The sequence below is a fragment of the Zalophus californianus genome, chromosome 7, assembly GCF_009762305.2.
Source record: "Zalophus californianus isolate mZalCal1 chromosome 7, mZalCal1.pri.v2, whole genome shotgun sequence".
Classification (NCBI taxonomy): Eukaryota; Metazoa; Chordata; class Mammalia; order Carnivora; family Otariidae; genus Zalophus; species Zalophus californianus.
The window spans coordinates 32,012,188-32,027,966 of record NC_045601.1 but is presented as its reverse complement, the minus strand read 5'-3'; the positions used below and the strand labels follow the sequence as shown (position 1 = coordinate 32,027,966).

The 15,779-nt window shown below is 42.1% G+C and overlaps 1 protein-coding gene across 1 annotated transcript in view; it reads right to left on the bottom strand.

Annotated features, from left to right (window-relative positions):
- The window catches only part of MOXD1 (monooxygenase DBH like 1), an 84,932-nt gene extending 74,431 nt beyond the window's left edge, over positions 1-10,501 (bottom strand). Inside the window, 1 exon segment of the mRNA XM_027603947.2 lies at positions 10,207-10,501. Within this exon segment, the coding sequence (XP_027459748.2) occupies positions 10,207-10,470 (264 nt within the window). The 5' untranslated portion in view covers positions 10,471-10,501.
- Between the last annotated feature and the right edge of the window lie 5,278 nt (positions 10,502-15,779).

The following is a 15,779-nucleotide window of genomic DNA, read 5'->3' as shown; positions in this document are numbered from 1 at the left end:
CCAAAAGAGGAATTCTCTCAAAATATTTTTTTAAAAGATCAGTTATTTGAGAGAGAAAGAGCATGAATGTGGGAGGGACAAGGGAGAGGAAGAGAGAGAATCTCAAGCAGATTCCCTACTGAACTCGGAGCCCAAGGCAGGGCTCCATCTCATGACCCTGAGGTCATGACCTGAGCCAAAACCAAGAGTCAGACGCTCAACCAACTGTGCCACTCAGGTGCTCCTCTCTCAAAAATATTTTTAAAGAGATGATTACACATTATTTAATACCTGTAGTGAAAAGCTCATGAATTTACAACTTTACAAGGCAACTCATTCAATTTTAAGACCTCTCATTGTCAGAAATGCATTTGTCATACTGAACTAAATAAAATCTTCTACACTTTAATATATTAATTGGTCTTTTTTCTTCCTTCTGGAGCCTAACAGGGAAGCATCTAATCCATATTTCTTGAGGAACACTGTCCACTATTTCAAAAACAATGATCACATCTTTCTAATCATTCTTTCTCCAGACAAAACATTGACAGTTCTTTCTCATTACCCAGGGAACCCCAACTTCCAGAGATTTCAACCATGTTTGTAATCCTCTTTTAGATCTCTTAAAAATGTTATTCTAGAACTTATCTTCTGATGTGATTAGCCTAGTACAGAGTATGCTGTCAATATTACCTCCCTTGATGTAAACAGTAGCGTTTACAGGCTAATATTGCATCTGTATGTTTAGCCAGCTCATATTCTGAGTTTAAAATGACCTAATATTTAGAACTTTTCCATATGAATTCTAAGTTCATTTTTACACATTTTATATATACACAACTAATTATTTAACCAAGTGTTGAACTCTATGAGTATTCTCAGTGAATTTTTAACTTTTAGTTTCCTTTCATTATTTTAATATATCACCACCTTTGAGTCCTCATCCCGTAGTCTAATGTAGCCAGTCTGTTATCAACATATTTTGGGTATGAATGTTTAAATATCTACAATTATGCCTAATTCAACTTTATTAGTCATCTCATACAAGAAATGAGAAACCCTGCCAATTACTTTACTATCATTCAGATGTACCATTTATTTAATACTCTAAGTCCAGCAAACCAAATGCAAAAGAAAATGCAGTCTTGTCAGTGTAATCTGTGTTTACTGAAACCATGCTGGTCTCTGGTCAGTAATGATGGCAAAGTATTCACAAACCAATGCCTTACAGTTTTTCCTCAAATATTCTTAAAAACCACTATCAAGACCTCCCATCTCTACATTGAGCAGACATCTTTTCCCCAAGTTGAAAAGCTGCCGTGTTTGTCTCCATGTCATCGCCTGCTACTTCTGACATTTCACTGATTGCTTGATTGATTATAACAATATCTTGTATTTAAGTATTTTCAATGTGCCACATACTTGGCTTAAGAGTTTTACATGCTGATTTCACTTAATTCTCACCAAAACCCCATGCTTTAGATAGCAGGAGTCCCTTCTTCATAAAGGAAACCATCACTTAGAGAGCATAAAGAGTTTGTCGGGGACAACACATCCAATAAGCAGCAAAAAGTGCCGGGATTCACACCAAGAATTCCTGCTTTTAAGTGTTCCACAGTTATTCGGCAGGCATTTCTTGACGACCTGCCAAGCACAAGGAATTGTGGTCCCTGGTACGTCAGGAAGATGTGGCAACACTGACGGTCACCAACTTGTAAATGTTCCAACCAAATCCTAATAAAATATTAATTATCTACCACTCCCGCTACTATTTCTCCTTTCCCTTCTGCAGCGATAGCTTTAGGGCATCTCACTGCTTATTAGTAACCTTGGAGAACAGAGGAAGGAAGAGAGAGGATATCTATTTACATAACTGGAAAGACACTTGAGAATTTTTCCAAATACAAAGGGAGTTCATTTTGTTACTGTTAATTCTAATAAAAGATTTTAAAGTAGAACATTTCTCTTGGCTTAAATACAGGCTGAGAATTATCTGGAACTTTCATTTATTAATGTTCCTTTGATGCCCTGTAACCATATATAACTTCTTAATTTTAGACTCTGTGTGGGCAGATATTCCTGTTGCCTAGAAATATGGCGGCTAGGACCAACTGAACAAAAGGGGTGTAGAAATCATAGAAAGCTATGAGGAGAGAGATTTCTGGTTCAGCATATGTTGAAATACACCACTACCCACATTCCTTCCGTCGCTACTCTTGTTCCAGCATGTAAATCTGAAAAAATACTTAGAGTTATCAATAACTTTGTCAAACTCATCCAGGGAAGCATTTCCATTTTAGGAAAATTCACTTTATTCTTCTATTTTATAAAATAGTTTTCAGTATCCAGACATATGCCCGCCTTTGCTTCAAAACATCAGACTTCAAAATGCACTCTGAATGGTTTCATATGGAATTCTCCTTTGCATCCCCAGGCCAGATACCTGGAATCTTCCAGACTTCTGTAGGCTGACCATAAAGGAGTCGACTACTGGATTCCTATCAAAAAGCCTGAACACATAAGGTCAGTAGTTCCCGAGCATGTCTGCCGATTAGAATCACTTGGGAAACTAAAATTTATTAATGCCTATGTCCACCCCCTGAGAGTGTATGAGATTTAATTGGTATGGGGAGGAAGAGCGGTTACCTGGACATTGGATTTTTTAAAGACCCCCCAAGTGATGTTAGTGTGCAGAGAAGTTTGGGAACTTCTGTCATAGGAAGTATCTTTCTCAGTTCTCAGTTCTCAGTTCTCTATTAGCCCTGCCGTTCATCACTGGACTGCAAGCTGCCATGGTGTGAATCCCATCTTGGCCCTGTCCAAAGGGATCTGGATGTCCAAAGTACCAGGAGGCCTAGCTTCTACCTGGTTTCATCTACCACGAGTTCCCTTGTATGAGTGAGTTTCAGTGCATGAACTTTGCAGGGGAAAAAAGGGCAGCAAACTTAGTTTTATCTACCAAACGGAGATTTCCATTTAAAAATTGCCCAAAAGATGGGAATCTTCCACAGGCATGTGTGTTTTGCTGATCTAGCTTCTCCAAGTTCTTTAGCTCTCTAATATTATTGCAGATGAGAAAGAACACACGAATATAAGGGAAAAACATTCACACCTAGAATTAAGAAACTTCTATAAATCACCAAGTCTCTAGATCAAAGCCCGAAAGACTCTAGTGGAGCAGAGCCACGGAAAGAGAAAAGAGAGCCCTGTGGTTCAGACACATTTGTTAAAACATTAATTATATTTCTTCCAGGTAAGCAGTTTCCTATATTCAAGGTCTACTAACTTCTTTGATGCACATGCCAGATAATCTTCTTCACAGTATATAATATTTTGAGTTGTGAACATTATGATTAATCTCCAAAGACAACCTTTAAGACTTGGGACATTTGTTTTCCCTCAGGTCTTGATTAGAAGCATCCTAATCTGAAAGAGCCACATGGTTTCCCCTTATCACATCACTCTATTTTAATTCTCAGCACTGATATTTTTCTTGTTTATGTATTTGTTTGTTTATCCGCCACCAAAATCTGAGCTCCATGAGACCACTGGCCTCATCTCACTCAATGCTATGTCCCTAGGATTTGGAACTGTTCAATTAAAGTTCAGTCAATATTGGTTACATGAATGAATGAACATTCCAACATTCACTGCCCATATAGGTAAGTGTTTTACTCAGTCACGTGAGAGTCACAAATGATTCCCTTGCTGTGTGACCTGGAGCCTCAAGTTTGTACATCTACAAAATGGGAGAAAAAAGACGTTGACCTCACAGGGCTATTGTGAGAATTACCTGAGAGGTCCACACTTCAAGGACTTATAGTGTATGGCATATACTGAAAACTCAATGAATGAAAAATCATATCATAGAAATGTATGTCTATGACACTTAGAGGGGAACAAAAGTGGTAAGAGAAATACTATGGTTTTAATTTACCAATCACTTTTGAAATGTATTCTATTATGCATGTTCTTTCACTATTAAGGAAGAAAATTGGAATATGTTTTTTATGTAAGCTACTGCTTACTTGCAGGAGAAGAAAGAACAGCAAACCGGAACTCAGAGGAAATGAATCCAGCCTGCTGATCTTCATGGCCTCCAACAAACCATTTAGTAGGTACTTAAGATTCAGTTTCTCACCTGTAAAACTGGGGTGTGGGGAATTTAGGATGCCTGAGGGAAACAACTGAACTCTGAGCTCTTTTTTTTTAAAGTTTATTTTTTAGCAATTCTAACCCCAATGTGGGGCTCAAACTCATGACCCTGGGATCAAGAGTCACATGTTCTTCAGACTGAGCCAGCCAGGCAACCCTGAACTCTGAGCTCGTAAGAGCAACAAGTAAATATACAGAACAGCAACATTTAATCTGTAAAAGCAATAACTGTTTAAAGTTTTCTCATAAGAAATGAGATGAATAGGAAATGAGATGAATGAGGAAAGTCCTCAGTAGCAAATTAAATCTGGTCTATACATTATTTGTATAGCACTAGATATATAATTCCAACTTTACAGTTAACAAAAATTAGGCATTTGAAGTTATTTTTGTAGAATACTATATGCTATATGCTATGCTTATGAGCAGATTTTTTTTTTCGTTTTATCTTTTTTTTTTTTTTTTTTTTTTTGGTCTACTCTAGAACGTAACAAGTTTAAAAGCCATAGATTGGGAAGAAGTTTCCTGGAGAAACAACTGTCTATTTAAAAATTCTGTACTAGTTATCTTTTTAAAAGTTACAACAAACAGCATTGTGAGGCATCCATATGCACAGTTTTGTCTTTTTTTTTCATATGGATCAAACATTTCCAGAAACATGGTGATGTATAATGAATTCATCCCTTTTGCCGGCAACTTTATTGTAATAGGGCTCTATTACAAAAATGAATCAATAAGCCACCATTCACTTTCTTTGAAGTGGACTCTGCCTTCCCTTCCAAGAAAGATCTCAGAAATATGCCATGGGTTGTTTGAAGCCTCGAACTTGTTGGTCAATTCAGGTGCATTGTTCCCTTGGCTCTTAGGTCTGCCCTGTTTCTTCAGGCTGGCATTATAAAATCATCTGCTCTGCCAGGGAGAACCACACAGCTGAAGAGTATCATCATGCGTGGAGCATTACACTGGTTCATGTGTCCTTATTACTAATGCACAAAGCACGAAGCTTGGAGAGGTCCCTTCGTCATCTGGAAATTGGGGTGGGGGGGGCATAATCTGAAGACTTATAAATATCTCTTAACAAAGCCCCAGCTGAGCTGTGTCAGGGTTGTACACTCCTCTCATCTTTCCCTTACAGCTTTTCAATTTGCTTTCAAACATTTCTTTGTAGCCGTTGGCTGGGGTGCGCTTTAAAAGCAGCACATAGTTAACCACAAAGAATGCTCACTGTTTTCTGTGATTTCAAATCACAGCACAATTTCCAAGCACTTCCTCAGCGAACAGCCCAGCCAGCAATTACCCTGCTGCTGAAGACTTACTTCTCATCAGAGAAATGTTTCAGTTTTAGAGACAGCCCAGAGCAAGGCTGTGACAAATGATGACATATGTTTCAGCCTCCATTCACTAGCGATTTCACCCCCAAAGGAAGAGTGATCCATTTTTGTGCAAATTCAACGGGCACATCCGACAATGCTGCCCTCTTCTCTAACTCACACAAACTAGGCATTCATCAACCGGATTACTTGCCTCAAATGGGACTCACAGTTGCTAAGTGGCTGGGGTGGGGGTAGGATTGCACTATGTCAAAAAGGGGCAAAGTACAAGAAAAGGACATGAATCCATCAGGGAGTGAGAGTTAATTCATTGAGACAAAATAGTGAGGTTTTCAAAGCAAGAGGAAAGACTGCTTCCCACCCCCCACCCCTGGCAATCCTGCGAAAGACAGTGCAGAAATGACCTCGGCAGCATCCCAGGGGTCATGTTACCCCAAGGGGGAGCGGCTCCACAACAGTGTATCTGATAGATTATACTGAGACCTGCTTCACTTTGCAACCACATTTCTCTTTCCTTTTCCCATTTGATCGGACCTAGTTGTATACCATTTGAGGAACTGTCTTCAGACTGGGTCAGAGGGTTAGAAAATGGGCAGGGCAAATTTCCATAAAGCCTCATCTCTGGGTATAGTTTTAAGGGTGGCTGAACCTATTGCCTTGAGGCAAGGAAGTCAGAAGTTGATTTTTTTTCCACTCCAGAAGCCTATAAGCAAATGTCACACTGCCCTCTGGAGGTATTCTCATTGGGTCCAACTCTGAACTAGTGATTGACAACCACTGAAAAATGTGGAGTTGTAGAGCGCCGGTAGTCTTAACTTGCAAGGGAGTGTGGAGTAGGAGAACTAACTGTTCACTAACTGCTTGTGAGTGGTGTGAGAGAGTGTGTGTAAAAGGGAAGAAGGTGAATAAGTAAATATTGCCTCCCGATCTCAGTAGTGTCGAGAGAGTGTATGCATGTAGACATGTACTCAAAGGTGGTGGTAGGAAGGAGACTGTGACATGTCAGTGGGGATGGGTGTGAAAGCAAGTGTTTTGCAAAGATGGCCACACTCATATATTCCATTCCCCTGTGACCTCCTTATGATGTGATCCTGAGGTGCAGTCTATGTTCCCTCTTGAATCCAGTGAGATGTGACTACAATGAAGATGACTCAAAGGCTAAGTTATAAATGGCTGCTATCCAGTTTCTACCTGCGCCTCTTGGGATGTTCACCACGGGGACCCGGCCACTCAGCTGTGAGGAAGCTGAGTGGCAACATGGAGTGGCCACACTGCCACCATAGGATCAGCTGAGGTGCCCAGCCAAGAGCCGACAACAGATGCCAGTCAGGCAAGTGATCAAGGGAGCCTTCCGATGATTCCAACCACTCACCTTGGAGTTGACATCAAGTGAAGAAGACATCTGTCCCCACTTAGCCCCTCCTCAGATTGCAGATTTGTGAGCAAACTGTCACTGTAGCGAGTGACTATGTTTTGGGGTGTTGTGTTATACAATAGATTAAAAAAATTGGGCAAGGTCCCCTCTGACACTGGGCATTTCTTTGCACAGAACAAGCCAGGCCTGAAGAGAAATGGAACCTGCCTCTCTGCCTTTCATAATCTGGGTTGATTCTTCACTAACCTTAGCTTTTTCCCTCTCGGCCCCAGATTAATTTGTCCATGGGCTCTTATTTCCACTAAAACTTTGTGTATATATGTGCTCTACGTGGTGCTTTGTACAAACTTGAATTGTGGCCAGTATTTTGTAATCAGATTTTATTTACACACATCTAAATTTCCATCTTCTCTCAAAAAAAGCAAAAACAAAAACCAAAGATCTGCCAATATCTGATTTGCATTCCCACACAACAGTAACTCAGTCACAAGAACTCTTTTTTCCTCGATCCTCTCTACTGTCTGTTTCATTGCATCAAGCCCATCATTCTTTTATCCTTGCGGTCTGACCTCTATGGGCATTTGGGTTTGTGGCATCTATTTTAACCAACAATTCTCTACTGGTTGGCTGGAATTTATTCTCACACAGTTATCCAGGAGTTAATATCCTATTGAAACAAGAAGTTTAAGATAGCCAGAAAGACAGAAGTCAGAATGACAGAAAAAATATCTGAAGTTCAAGTTTTTTAAAAATTAAATAAGGAGGACATAACATATATGAAAAAGAAAAAGCCACAAGGGGAGGTGACCCGTATGTCAGTGTAGGGTATTATCAGTCAGCCTGATGCCATCTCCAACCATTAGCAGCTGCACATAAGCCAATGCTTTGTCTTGCAAAGTTCATTCTCACTGGGAGTAAAATTACATCAAATCCAAAGTCTACTAACTGAATCACATACACTGTTTAAGAACCCTATTCACCTTTTGGTATAGTTGCTCAGGATATCCTTATCACACCACTGTGTGAAGACTCTCAAATTAATAGTTTCTAGAGAGAAGATTCAATTTCAAGTTTTGGAAAATCACCTAGGCTGGATGACCCAGATGGAGCTGATACATTTCTTTTATTTTTAGTGTTCGGTGTCTTTCATTTTATTAAAGAGGTTTTTAGTCAATTTTCTTTCCATATTACTGATTAGCATAATTTTTAGTGTATTTTATATGTCCTAGAATGAGTAGGATTAAGGAAAGGGAACAGTAAAGGATGTCAGTCCACTAAGAAAATAATTATCATTTATAGATGAAAATAAGGATTTTATTTCCTTAGAAATAAAAATGGAGGGGAAAATCCTATTTCTTGCTTATTAAATATATTGGGAAGGTGACCATTTCTAAGGTTTATCTCATAGTGATAGGTATTCACTGATAACTCTGAGAAAATTTCTATGGCTCAAAGTCAATCCAGAGAGCACTTAGTTAATTTTTATGCAGTCTTTATGAAGAACCACCAGCAGTGTGAAAACACTGTAGTTTAACAAAGTCTGTTTTTTGTGGTGGGCCAATTATGGCATGTTGAAACAGGACTCTACTCTTCCTTTTTCATTTGATAATCAAATTGGATGGGTTTTCTAGAAATGTTACTCTTTGGGGGGAAACAATATCAAGTTATCTTTTAAAGTATATCCTATTTTATGATATTACCATAGAAAGATTTTCCATGTCCCTTTCAACAAAACATGCAAGGATAGTTAAGGGGCATATTACCTTTTCCACCTTGAACAAACAAACAAACAAAAAAGACTTGGCTCAATTAGGTATTTAAATAAGGTATTCTCCTCTTCATTATCAGAAGAGAGTTAAGTTATTCAGCTAGTGAGGCCTGTGTCTGGGATCAAATTCTTGGTTTACAAATTTAATGTCTGAAATGCTGCCACAGGAGGAAATTTATACATCAATGACTTCAACAAAGCACAATCCTCATAAAACTTAACTTTATTGGAGTTGTAGAATACTTATTTTGGGAGAAAAGGATTAATTTATGAAAAAAACAGACAACAGGATGGTTTTGAAGTTTTTATTACTATCATTTTCGTTATTTCTAGCCAGAGTTAATAGCTCAGTGCCAGAATTAGGGTTAAAATTTGATGGCATCTCAGCCAGAAAGTTGTGGAAATCAAACTTAGAAGTCAGGAATAAAATTACTGACAAAGGTACTTTGGTATCCATCCGGTGCATTGATTTTAATATCATCAAAACCTTAACCCAATGCCAGAACAGCAAGGAGTTTTCATTTGGAAGCAGAGACTTTTAGCAAAGAGCAGTATTCCGGGATGAACTTTTTATAAGTAACAGAGTATATTCACCACGATGTTATGTAACTGTGGAAAAATGTCCAGATGTTGTCAAGATCAAATAAAGAAAGATGTCCAGAAAACTTAACCACCTAATCATTCTGGTTTTCTCACAATTCTTTTTTCTCCCCTCCTATTCATAAAGATATCTATGAACAGGCAATGTATCTACTATTCTTTCAAAGCAAAACGGCAGCTGTCAAATTAACTTTGTTAGCTATTAAAATAAGTGAAAAGTTTCTCCACTTCATAGAGGATTTTGCCTGGGGAACTGTCAGTTGTGCAGGTCTCTGAATGGTCATCCTAACGGGCTCCCAGAATAGCAAAGTTCCTAAACGATACTTGGGGACCTTTCATTCATCTCTCAGGTGAGGCAGCTGACCTCAGCTCCGTGCGTGAGGACTCCAGAATAGCTACGATTTGTAAGTTCTGGGATCCTGGTCCTAGACAGCAAGACAGCAGAGTGCTTAAAGTTCACAGGTCCCTTCAACCCCGACAGCAGTCCCGTTAGGTCCCCGAAGGGTCGTTCTCCTTTCCCAGGAGGGATGAATGGGGATGCGTGGCAGGTGTGTACGTGGGGGAATCTAGTAATGGTCTGGGCTCGGTGGGGAAGCAAGAAAGGGGCGTCCTGGGCGCAGGAGGCAGAAGACGAGAAGTGGGACGCTGGGGACAAGAAAGTGTTCAGAGACGGAAAGCTGCCCGAGGTCACCCGTGCTCAGCTTCCCCGGGCGAAAACTCGGGGCCGGGCGGCGGAGGCGGAGAGCCCAGCCGCTGGCGCCTTTGGCTCCGGGGGTGCGGGAGCCGACCACCAAGGGGAGCGCGTGCGGTGTTCGGGCTGCAGGGCTGCAGGGCTGCAGGGCTGCCGGGGGGGTGGGGGGGGGTGGGAGCGACGGCTTCCAGCCTCGGCCGCGGAGGACAGCCGCCGGCCCTAGGGGCGCCTGCACTCGCGCCTGCCCCGAGGGCGGGAGACGGGACGGGGCTCGGCGCGGCGGGCTCCAGAAGGGGAACTCGCTTACCTGCAGATAGGGCCGCCCGTGGGCCACCCCGCCCACGACGATGTCCGCCGCGGCCATGGCCCCGGTGGGCGAGAAGCCGAAGCCCACGTAGCCGGCGGTGCGCACCTCGAGGCGAAAGGCGAGCCGGCCGCCCCGGGGGCCCCAGCTCAGCCAGTACTTGCCCTCGGAGTCGAGGAGGGTGCGGTGCGGGAGGGCCCGGCCCAAGCCCCCCGCCGCCGCGCCGGGGAGCAGCCCCCAAAGCAAGAGCAGCGGCCAGCCGCACATCCTCGGGCGCCTCCTGCCCGCCGGCACCTGGGTCGCGCCGACTGGCGGAGCAAGGAGGCGGCTCGAGGGGCGGTGGCGGCGCGCGGGAGGCCTGGGCCCGCCCCCTCGGCCCGCCGCGCGCCCGCCCGCGGGGAGGGGCCCCACCCGCTCCCGCTCCCGCTCCTGCTCCCCGCGCAGCCGGCGACCCTCGGCGCGTCGGTCTTCCGGCCCATCCACCTGTGGCCCCGCACCCTGGTCTCGGTCCCCGAGGTCTGGGCTCGGGGGGGAGGCAAGAAAGGGGCGTCCTGAGTGCAGGAGGCAGAAGACGAGAAAAGGGGGCTGGGGCCCAGGGGAAAGGAGTGAGCCCTCTAGTTCTGGGAGAACGTGGGCGCTTGTTGGGGCGGGGCGGGGGCCGGCGCGGGAGTGAGTCCCTGGGGAAAGGAGAAACTGATGACAGAGGGCAAGTTTAGCCTAGCCGAGAAGGGGAGGAGTTGAGTGATGAAAAAGGGATAATTCTGGGTTTTGGTGGAGGGACAGTGAGAGGAAGTCCCAGTCAGGGCAACTGTTTAACACCTCCCTATCCATTGCAGCTGACTTTCTGAAGCCGATGTCCCAGCGCCCCTAGCCCACGGAGGGACACCATTCATCTCCTCCAGGACATTTCTCCCACCCTTTCACCCTGTGGGAGTCCCAGGGCTTCCCAGGGCTCGCTCCTGATGGCAGGAGTCAGCGCCCTGGTGCCTGCCTTCCCCCTGGGTTTGGTTTGGTTTGGTTTTGAGGGGACAAGTACTGCCAAACTACTTTGCCATCGTAGGTCAGGGTTAAAGCGTCATTTGGAACTTAGATTATAATCTGAAATCCTCTTTTCCTGCTATGTCAAGTTCTGACCACAGTCACGTTTAGCAAAAAGTGTTTTAGCAAAAAGTGCTTTTGACCACATCACTCCTGTCTTCAGAACACTACTCAATGTGGCAAATTACCTTCTTTATTTATTTAGTCATGTATTTATATTCTGCCAGGTTAAAAACAAACAAACAAAAACTTCTAAGGTGGTTTACAAACATACAAACAATACAAAATAGAAAAATAATAGAAGATATCAACTGAAAAGATAGAGATAAGAAGAATACTACAAATATATACTAATACTCTGGGTTTGGAAGCTCCATACAAGCCACCTATACATCCTGTTCTCTCTCTTCAAGTCATAGTTCAGCCTGCTTTTGCTTCCTCCTATTTTCTCTTTCCATTTCTTTTCCCAGAACTTTTCCAAAGTTACCAGCCTGCATCAAAACTTTGTTCTCCCAAAGATTCAGGCACATGTCACCATGTCTGGAAGGGAAGCTTCAAGTGGATCTGCTGACCAGGGAGTTCCAGGGTAGCCTGAGAAGGGACCCATCCTAAGGAGAGAGGCGATGGAGGTCTACAGGTTTAGCCAATGACAAGAGGTCAGCATCAGAGAAGAGGGCTGTTGAAACTGTGGGACAAGGCAAGAAAGAGCTGAGTTTCTACAAGCACCAGGGCCACGGCTACTGCTGCTGTCTCCAGCCATAAAGAGGAGAGGAATGTGGAGAGAGAGGAACAAAATGGTGGACAATGGAGGCCAAGAGGAATGGGTCTTGGCATCATGTGAGGCACACTGACCACATTGGACAGGATTTTAGGGGAGCCCAATTATTCCAGAGCAATCAAAAGCAAACTTCCTGCTTTGTGACCCTACTTTTATTCCTAGCATGGAAGAGCCTGGAACACATAGCTCTATCTGCTTCCTGAGGTTGGTTCTAATAGTCCTAAATTCACATCTAGAACATGCCCCCCCGTTTAATGTGCTAGCTCCACCTTCCATCACTCTCACCTCACTCACCCCTCCCTCTAGACACATGAAAACTGCCTCTAGAATTTTCAAAAGAGAGCCCTGCTGTTTCACATCACTGTGCCTTTTCAGATTGCTCACTCTGCCACATTTGCCTTTTCTCCCCTCTGAAGTATTTTCTGATACTTCCTCCTGTACTTCTGCCAAGATGACATTGGCTCCTCCATTGTGGTGTTCATGAAATGTTCCATCCAGACCTCATGATTGCAGCGCTAACACTTCAGTGTCTGTTGATATGCTTGTTTTCCTCCATTAGCCTCTCTAGGTTAGGAACTGCTTCTGGTTCCTGGTTGCAAATGCATTGCCTAGAGTATGGACCAGCATGCAGTAGGTGTTTAATAAATATTCATAGAAAAAGTGAATAGATGCATTTACAGATCCTCCTGGAAGCATCCCCTTTATGAAGCTGGACAGTGGGGAGAAAGGTTGGCCCCCAGATATGTTGAAGGTTCTGCTCTGCATTAGTATTAAAGCAAAAATAGAAAAGAAGACCACACATGGATACACAAAAGAGAAAGTCTTAAATGGTTTTTATTAATTCATTAAGTAAAATCATTGAATGTGAAGTTATTGTCTTTTGTTTGTCTGTAACTGACATTGTATCTAAAACACCCTGAGTGCTCAAGAAATATTAAAACTAATAAAATCATCTTGACATTAGGTCAATAAACAGAACATTATCAGCATAATTCATATGCAAGAGACCCACTCTGCTTTGGTTTGAATTATCCCCGTAAATGAAGACAAAAGAGAAAATTTTATGTAAGTGTGGTTCATAAGCTGCCTGAGTTCCCCAGATCAACACCAACTGCCTACTCAATTGCACAGAGGACTCACTTTCCCAATTTGGAAATTAATTACTGTATGGTGGCTTGTCTTAAATTTGTAAGGAAAACAAGAAGAAAACATAGGTCCGTTAAAAGCTTGGGCTATATGGCAGAGAGGAGAATGAAATCAGTGGTGAGGGGTTTCAATTTTATTATTTTTCAAACTATTGTTTTTGTAAAAATGATACTTGCTCCTGAGTTAAAGAAGAAAAGTCAGGAACTGCAGGGAAGTATGACTAAGAAAGTAAACTAAAAAGATCACCTGAAATTCTACCATCCAAAAATAATGCTTGTATGCATTCTGAGAACATCATTCCGGAACTTAGTCCCATTAAAATCTTGGAGGAACAGCCTGTCGGACAAGAATTTGCAAAGAAACAGGTGAATTAATTTTGGAAGACTCCACTTGAGACAAACAGACTCTAAACATGCCAGTTACAATCCCATTTTTTAGGTTTCTTCTCACCACATGTATCCAAAAAAGAAACAGAACAGACAAAACTAAAGATTCAGCAAGGTCGCAAGGTCTTACTCAAGTACAGAACATTCAACCAAATTACTCATTCTTAAAATGAATCATTTTCTCACACTTTTCAATCAAGAATTTTAAATGTAATGTTTATTTTGAATCCTCACCCGTTCTGATACACAGCTTGAGCTGGGCCAGTGTGACTACCCTCACGCTGAGCTTCCTCACCTTCCTACCCTCTGCCGTGAAGGTTTATTTATATTTCCACATTCATCAGCTGCAAGGGTGGGGAGGAGAAAGGAAAAAGGAAAGCCCAAGGGACACTAACAAACCAATGCGAAGTTGCTTGGCATGAATTGGAATTGTCTGAAATAGGTAATTTCTTATGTAAATAGAGGAGTATCGTAATTTTCCCGTCTGCTTGTACCTAAGGTGCAACAATAATACTAAATATTTATAAAGTTCCTGTCTTCTAGGGAGCTCAAAGAAAAATATTTATGTAAGTGATCTCAGCAGTTGTCCAACATTCAAATAGGGAAGCTGAAGCATTTTCTCACTGTTGTGTGGATAGGCTTAGTTAGCAGAGGAAAGTTGGTCACTGGTTCAAGTTAATACTATGAGTCAGTGGCAGAAAAGCCAAAAATAGAACTTTGGTTCCTTCCTTCCTTCCTTCCTTCCTTCCTTCCTTCCTTCCTTCCTTCCTTCCTTCCTTCCTTCCTTCCTTCCTTTCTCTTTCTTTCTTTCTTTCCTCTTTCTTTCTTTCTTTTTTCTTTCTTTCTTCTTTCTTTCTTTCTTTTTTCTTTCTTTCTTTCTTTCTTTCTTTCTTTCTTTCTTTCTTTCTTTCTTTCTTTCTTTCTTTCTTTCTTTCTTTCTTTCTTTCTTTTTCTTTCTTTCTTTCCTTCTTTCTCTACTCCCTCCCTACTTCCCTCCTTTCTTCCTTCCTTCCTGTTTTCCTTTTACTTCCATATTTTCTCCATTGTTTTCCTCCATTAGCCTCTCTAGATCAGGAACCGCTTCTGGTTCCTGATTGTAAATGCATTGCCTAGAGTATGGACCAGCATGCAGTAGGTGCTTAATAAATATTTGTAGAAAACATTTATTACCTCACCTGCAATAAAAAGTAATATTTTTTTCTTTTTCTAAAAAAGATTCATTTATTTATTTGGGAGAGAGAGTGCGTGAGCAAGTTGGGGGGGAGGGGCAGAGGGAGAGGGAGAGAATCTCAAACAGGCTCCACACCCAGGGGGGAGCTGGACTCTGAGCTCTATCTCATAACCCTGATCATGACCTGAGCTGAAATCAAGAGTTGGATGCTTAACTGACTGAGCCACAGAGGCGCTCCCCAAAATAATAATTTTTAAAGCCACCAGGTCATCACTATGACACTTTCTTCCAGCAGAGCTGATATTTTTCATATAAGCAAGATGCTATGACCCACTATTAGCCCAATGATATACTCCTCATTGTAGTAATGGGAGAAAGTAATGATGACTCTGGGTGAATGGAGAAGGTGAGGCTATAGTGCATTTACTTTTATTATCAGGAGCCTGAGATGGGCTTAACTGACTTCTTGAGGTTGCTTTGCAACGGAGAGCCAGCTGGCATTGGAAATCACTCTTAGGCTCTTACATATGAAAATAAAAATAACAGCAGGCAAACCATTTTCTCTGTCACAAAACCTACACTTATCTATAGTGTAGATGTAGTGGGCATTATCTATAAACTATCTATAAACAGAATTGTTTCAACTAAAAACAGTCTGTGGAAGAAAAAAAGTAATGTTCTTTTTTATCACTAATGACCATCTGTTAGGATCTCCCTTTACAGGGTAACCGTGATGTCTATCAATAATGTGGTAGGGAAGAAACTGATTTATACTAGTATTTAGCCCATATTACTATAAAGTCATACTTAAAAAGTTGTCTGCGTAATGATGAGAGCAATAGGCCCTGGAACTTTGCCAGTCATCAGAATGATCTATAGCTTATTGAAAATAACCATGTCCTCACACTTAGACAAACTGCACTTCTATGGGGATGAAGCAACATTAGCTGTCAGTGATTGCGGGAGGAGAAATGAGGGGTGATAAAATGTGCTGACTTAATCCTAGGAATGTCAGTTTTGGAAGGAACCTAGTCAGTACTCTCATCCTGTAGCTGGA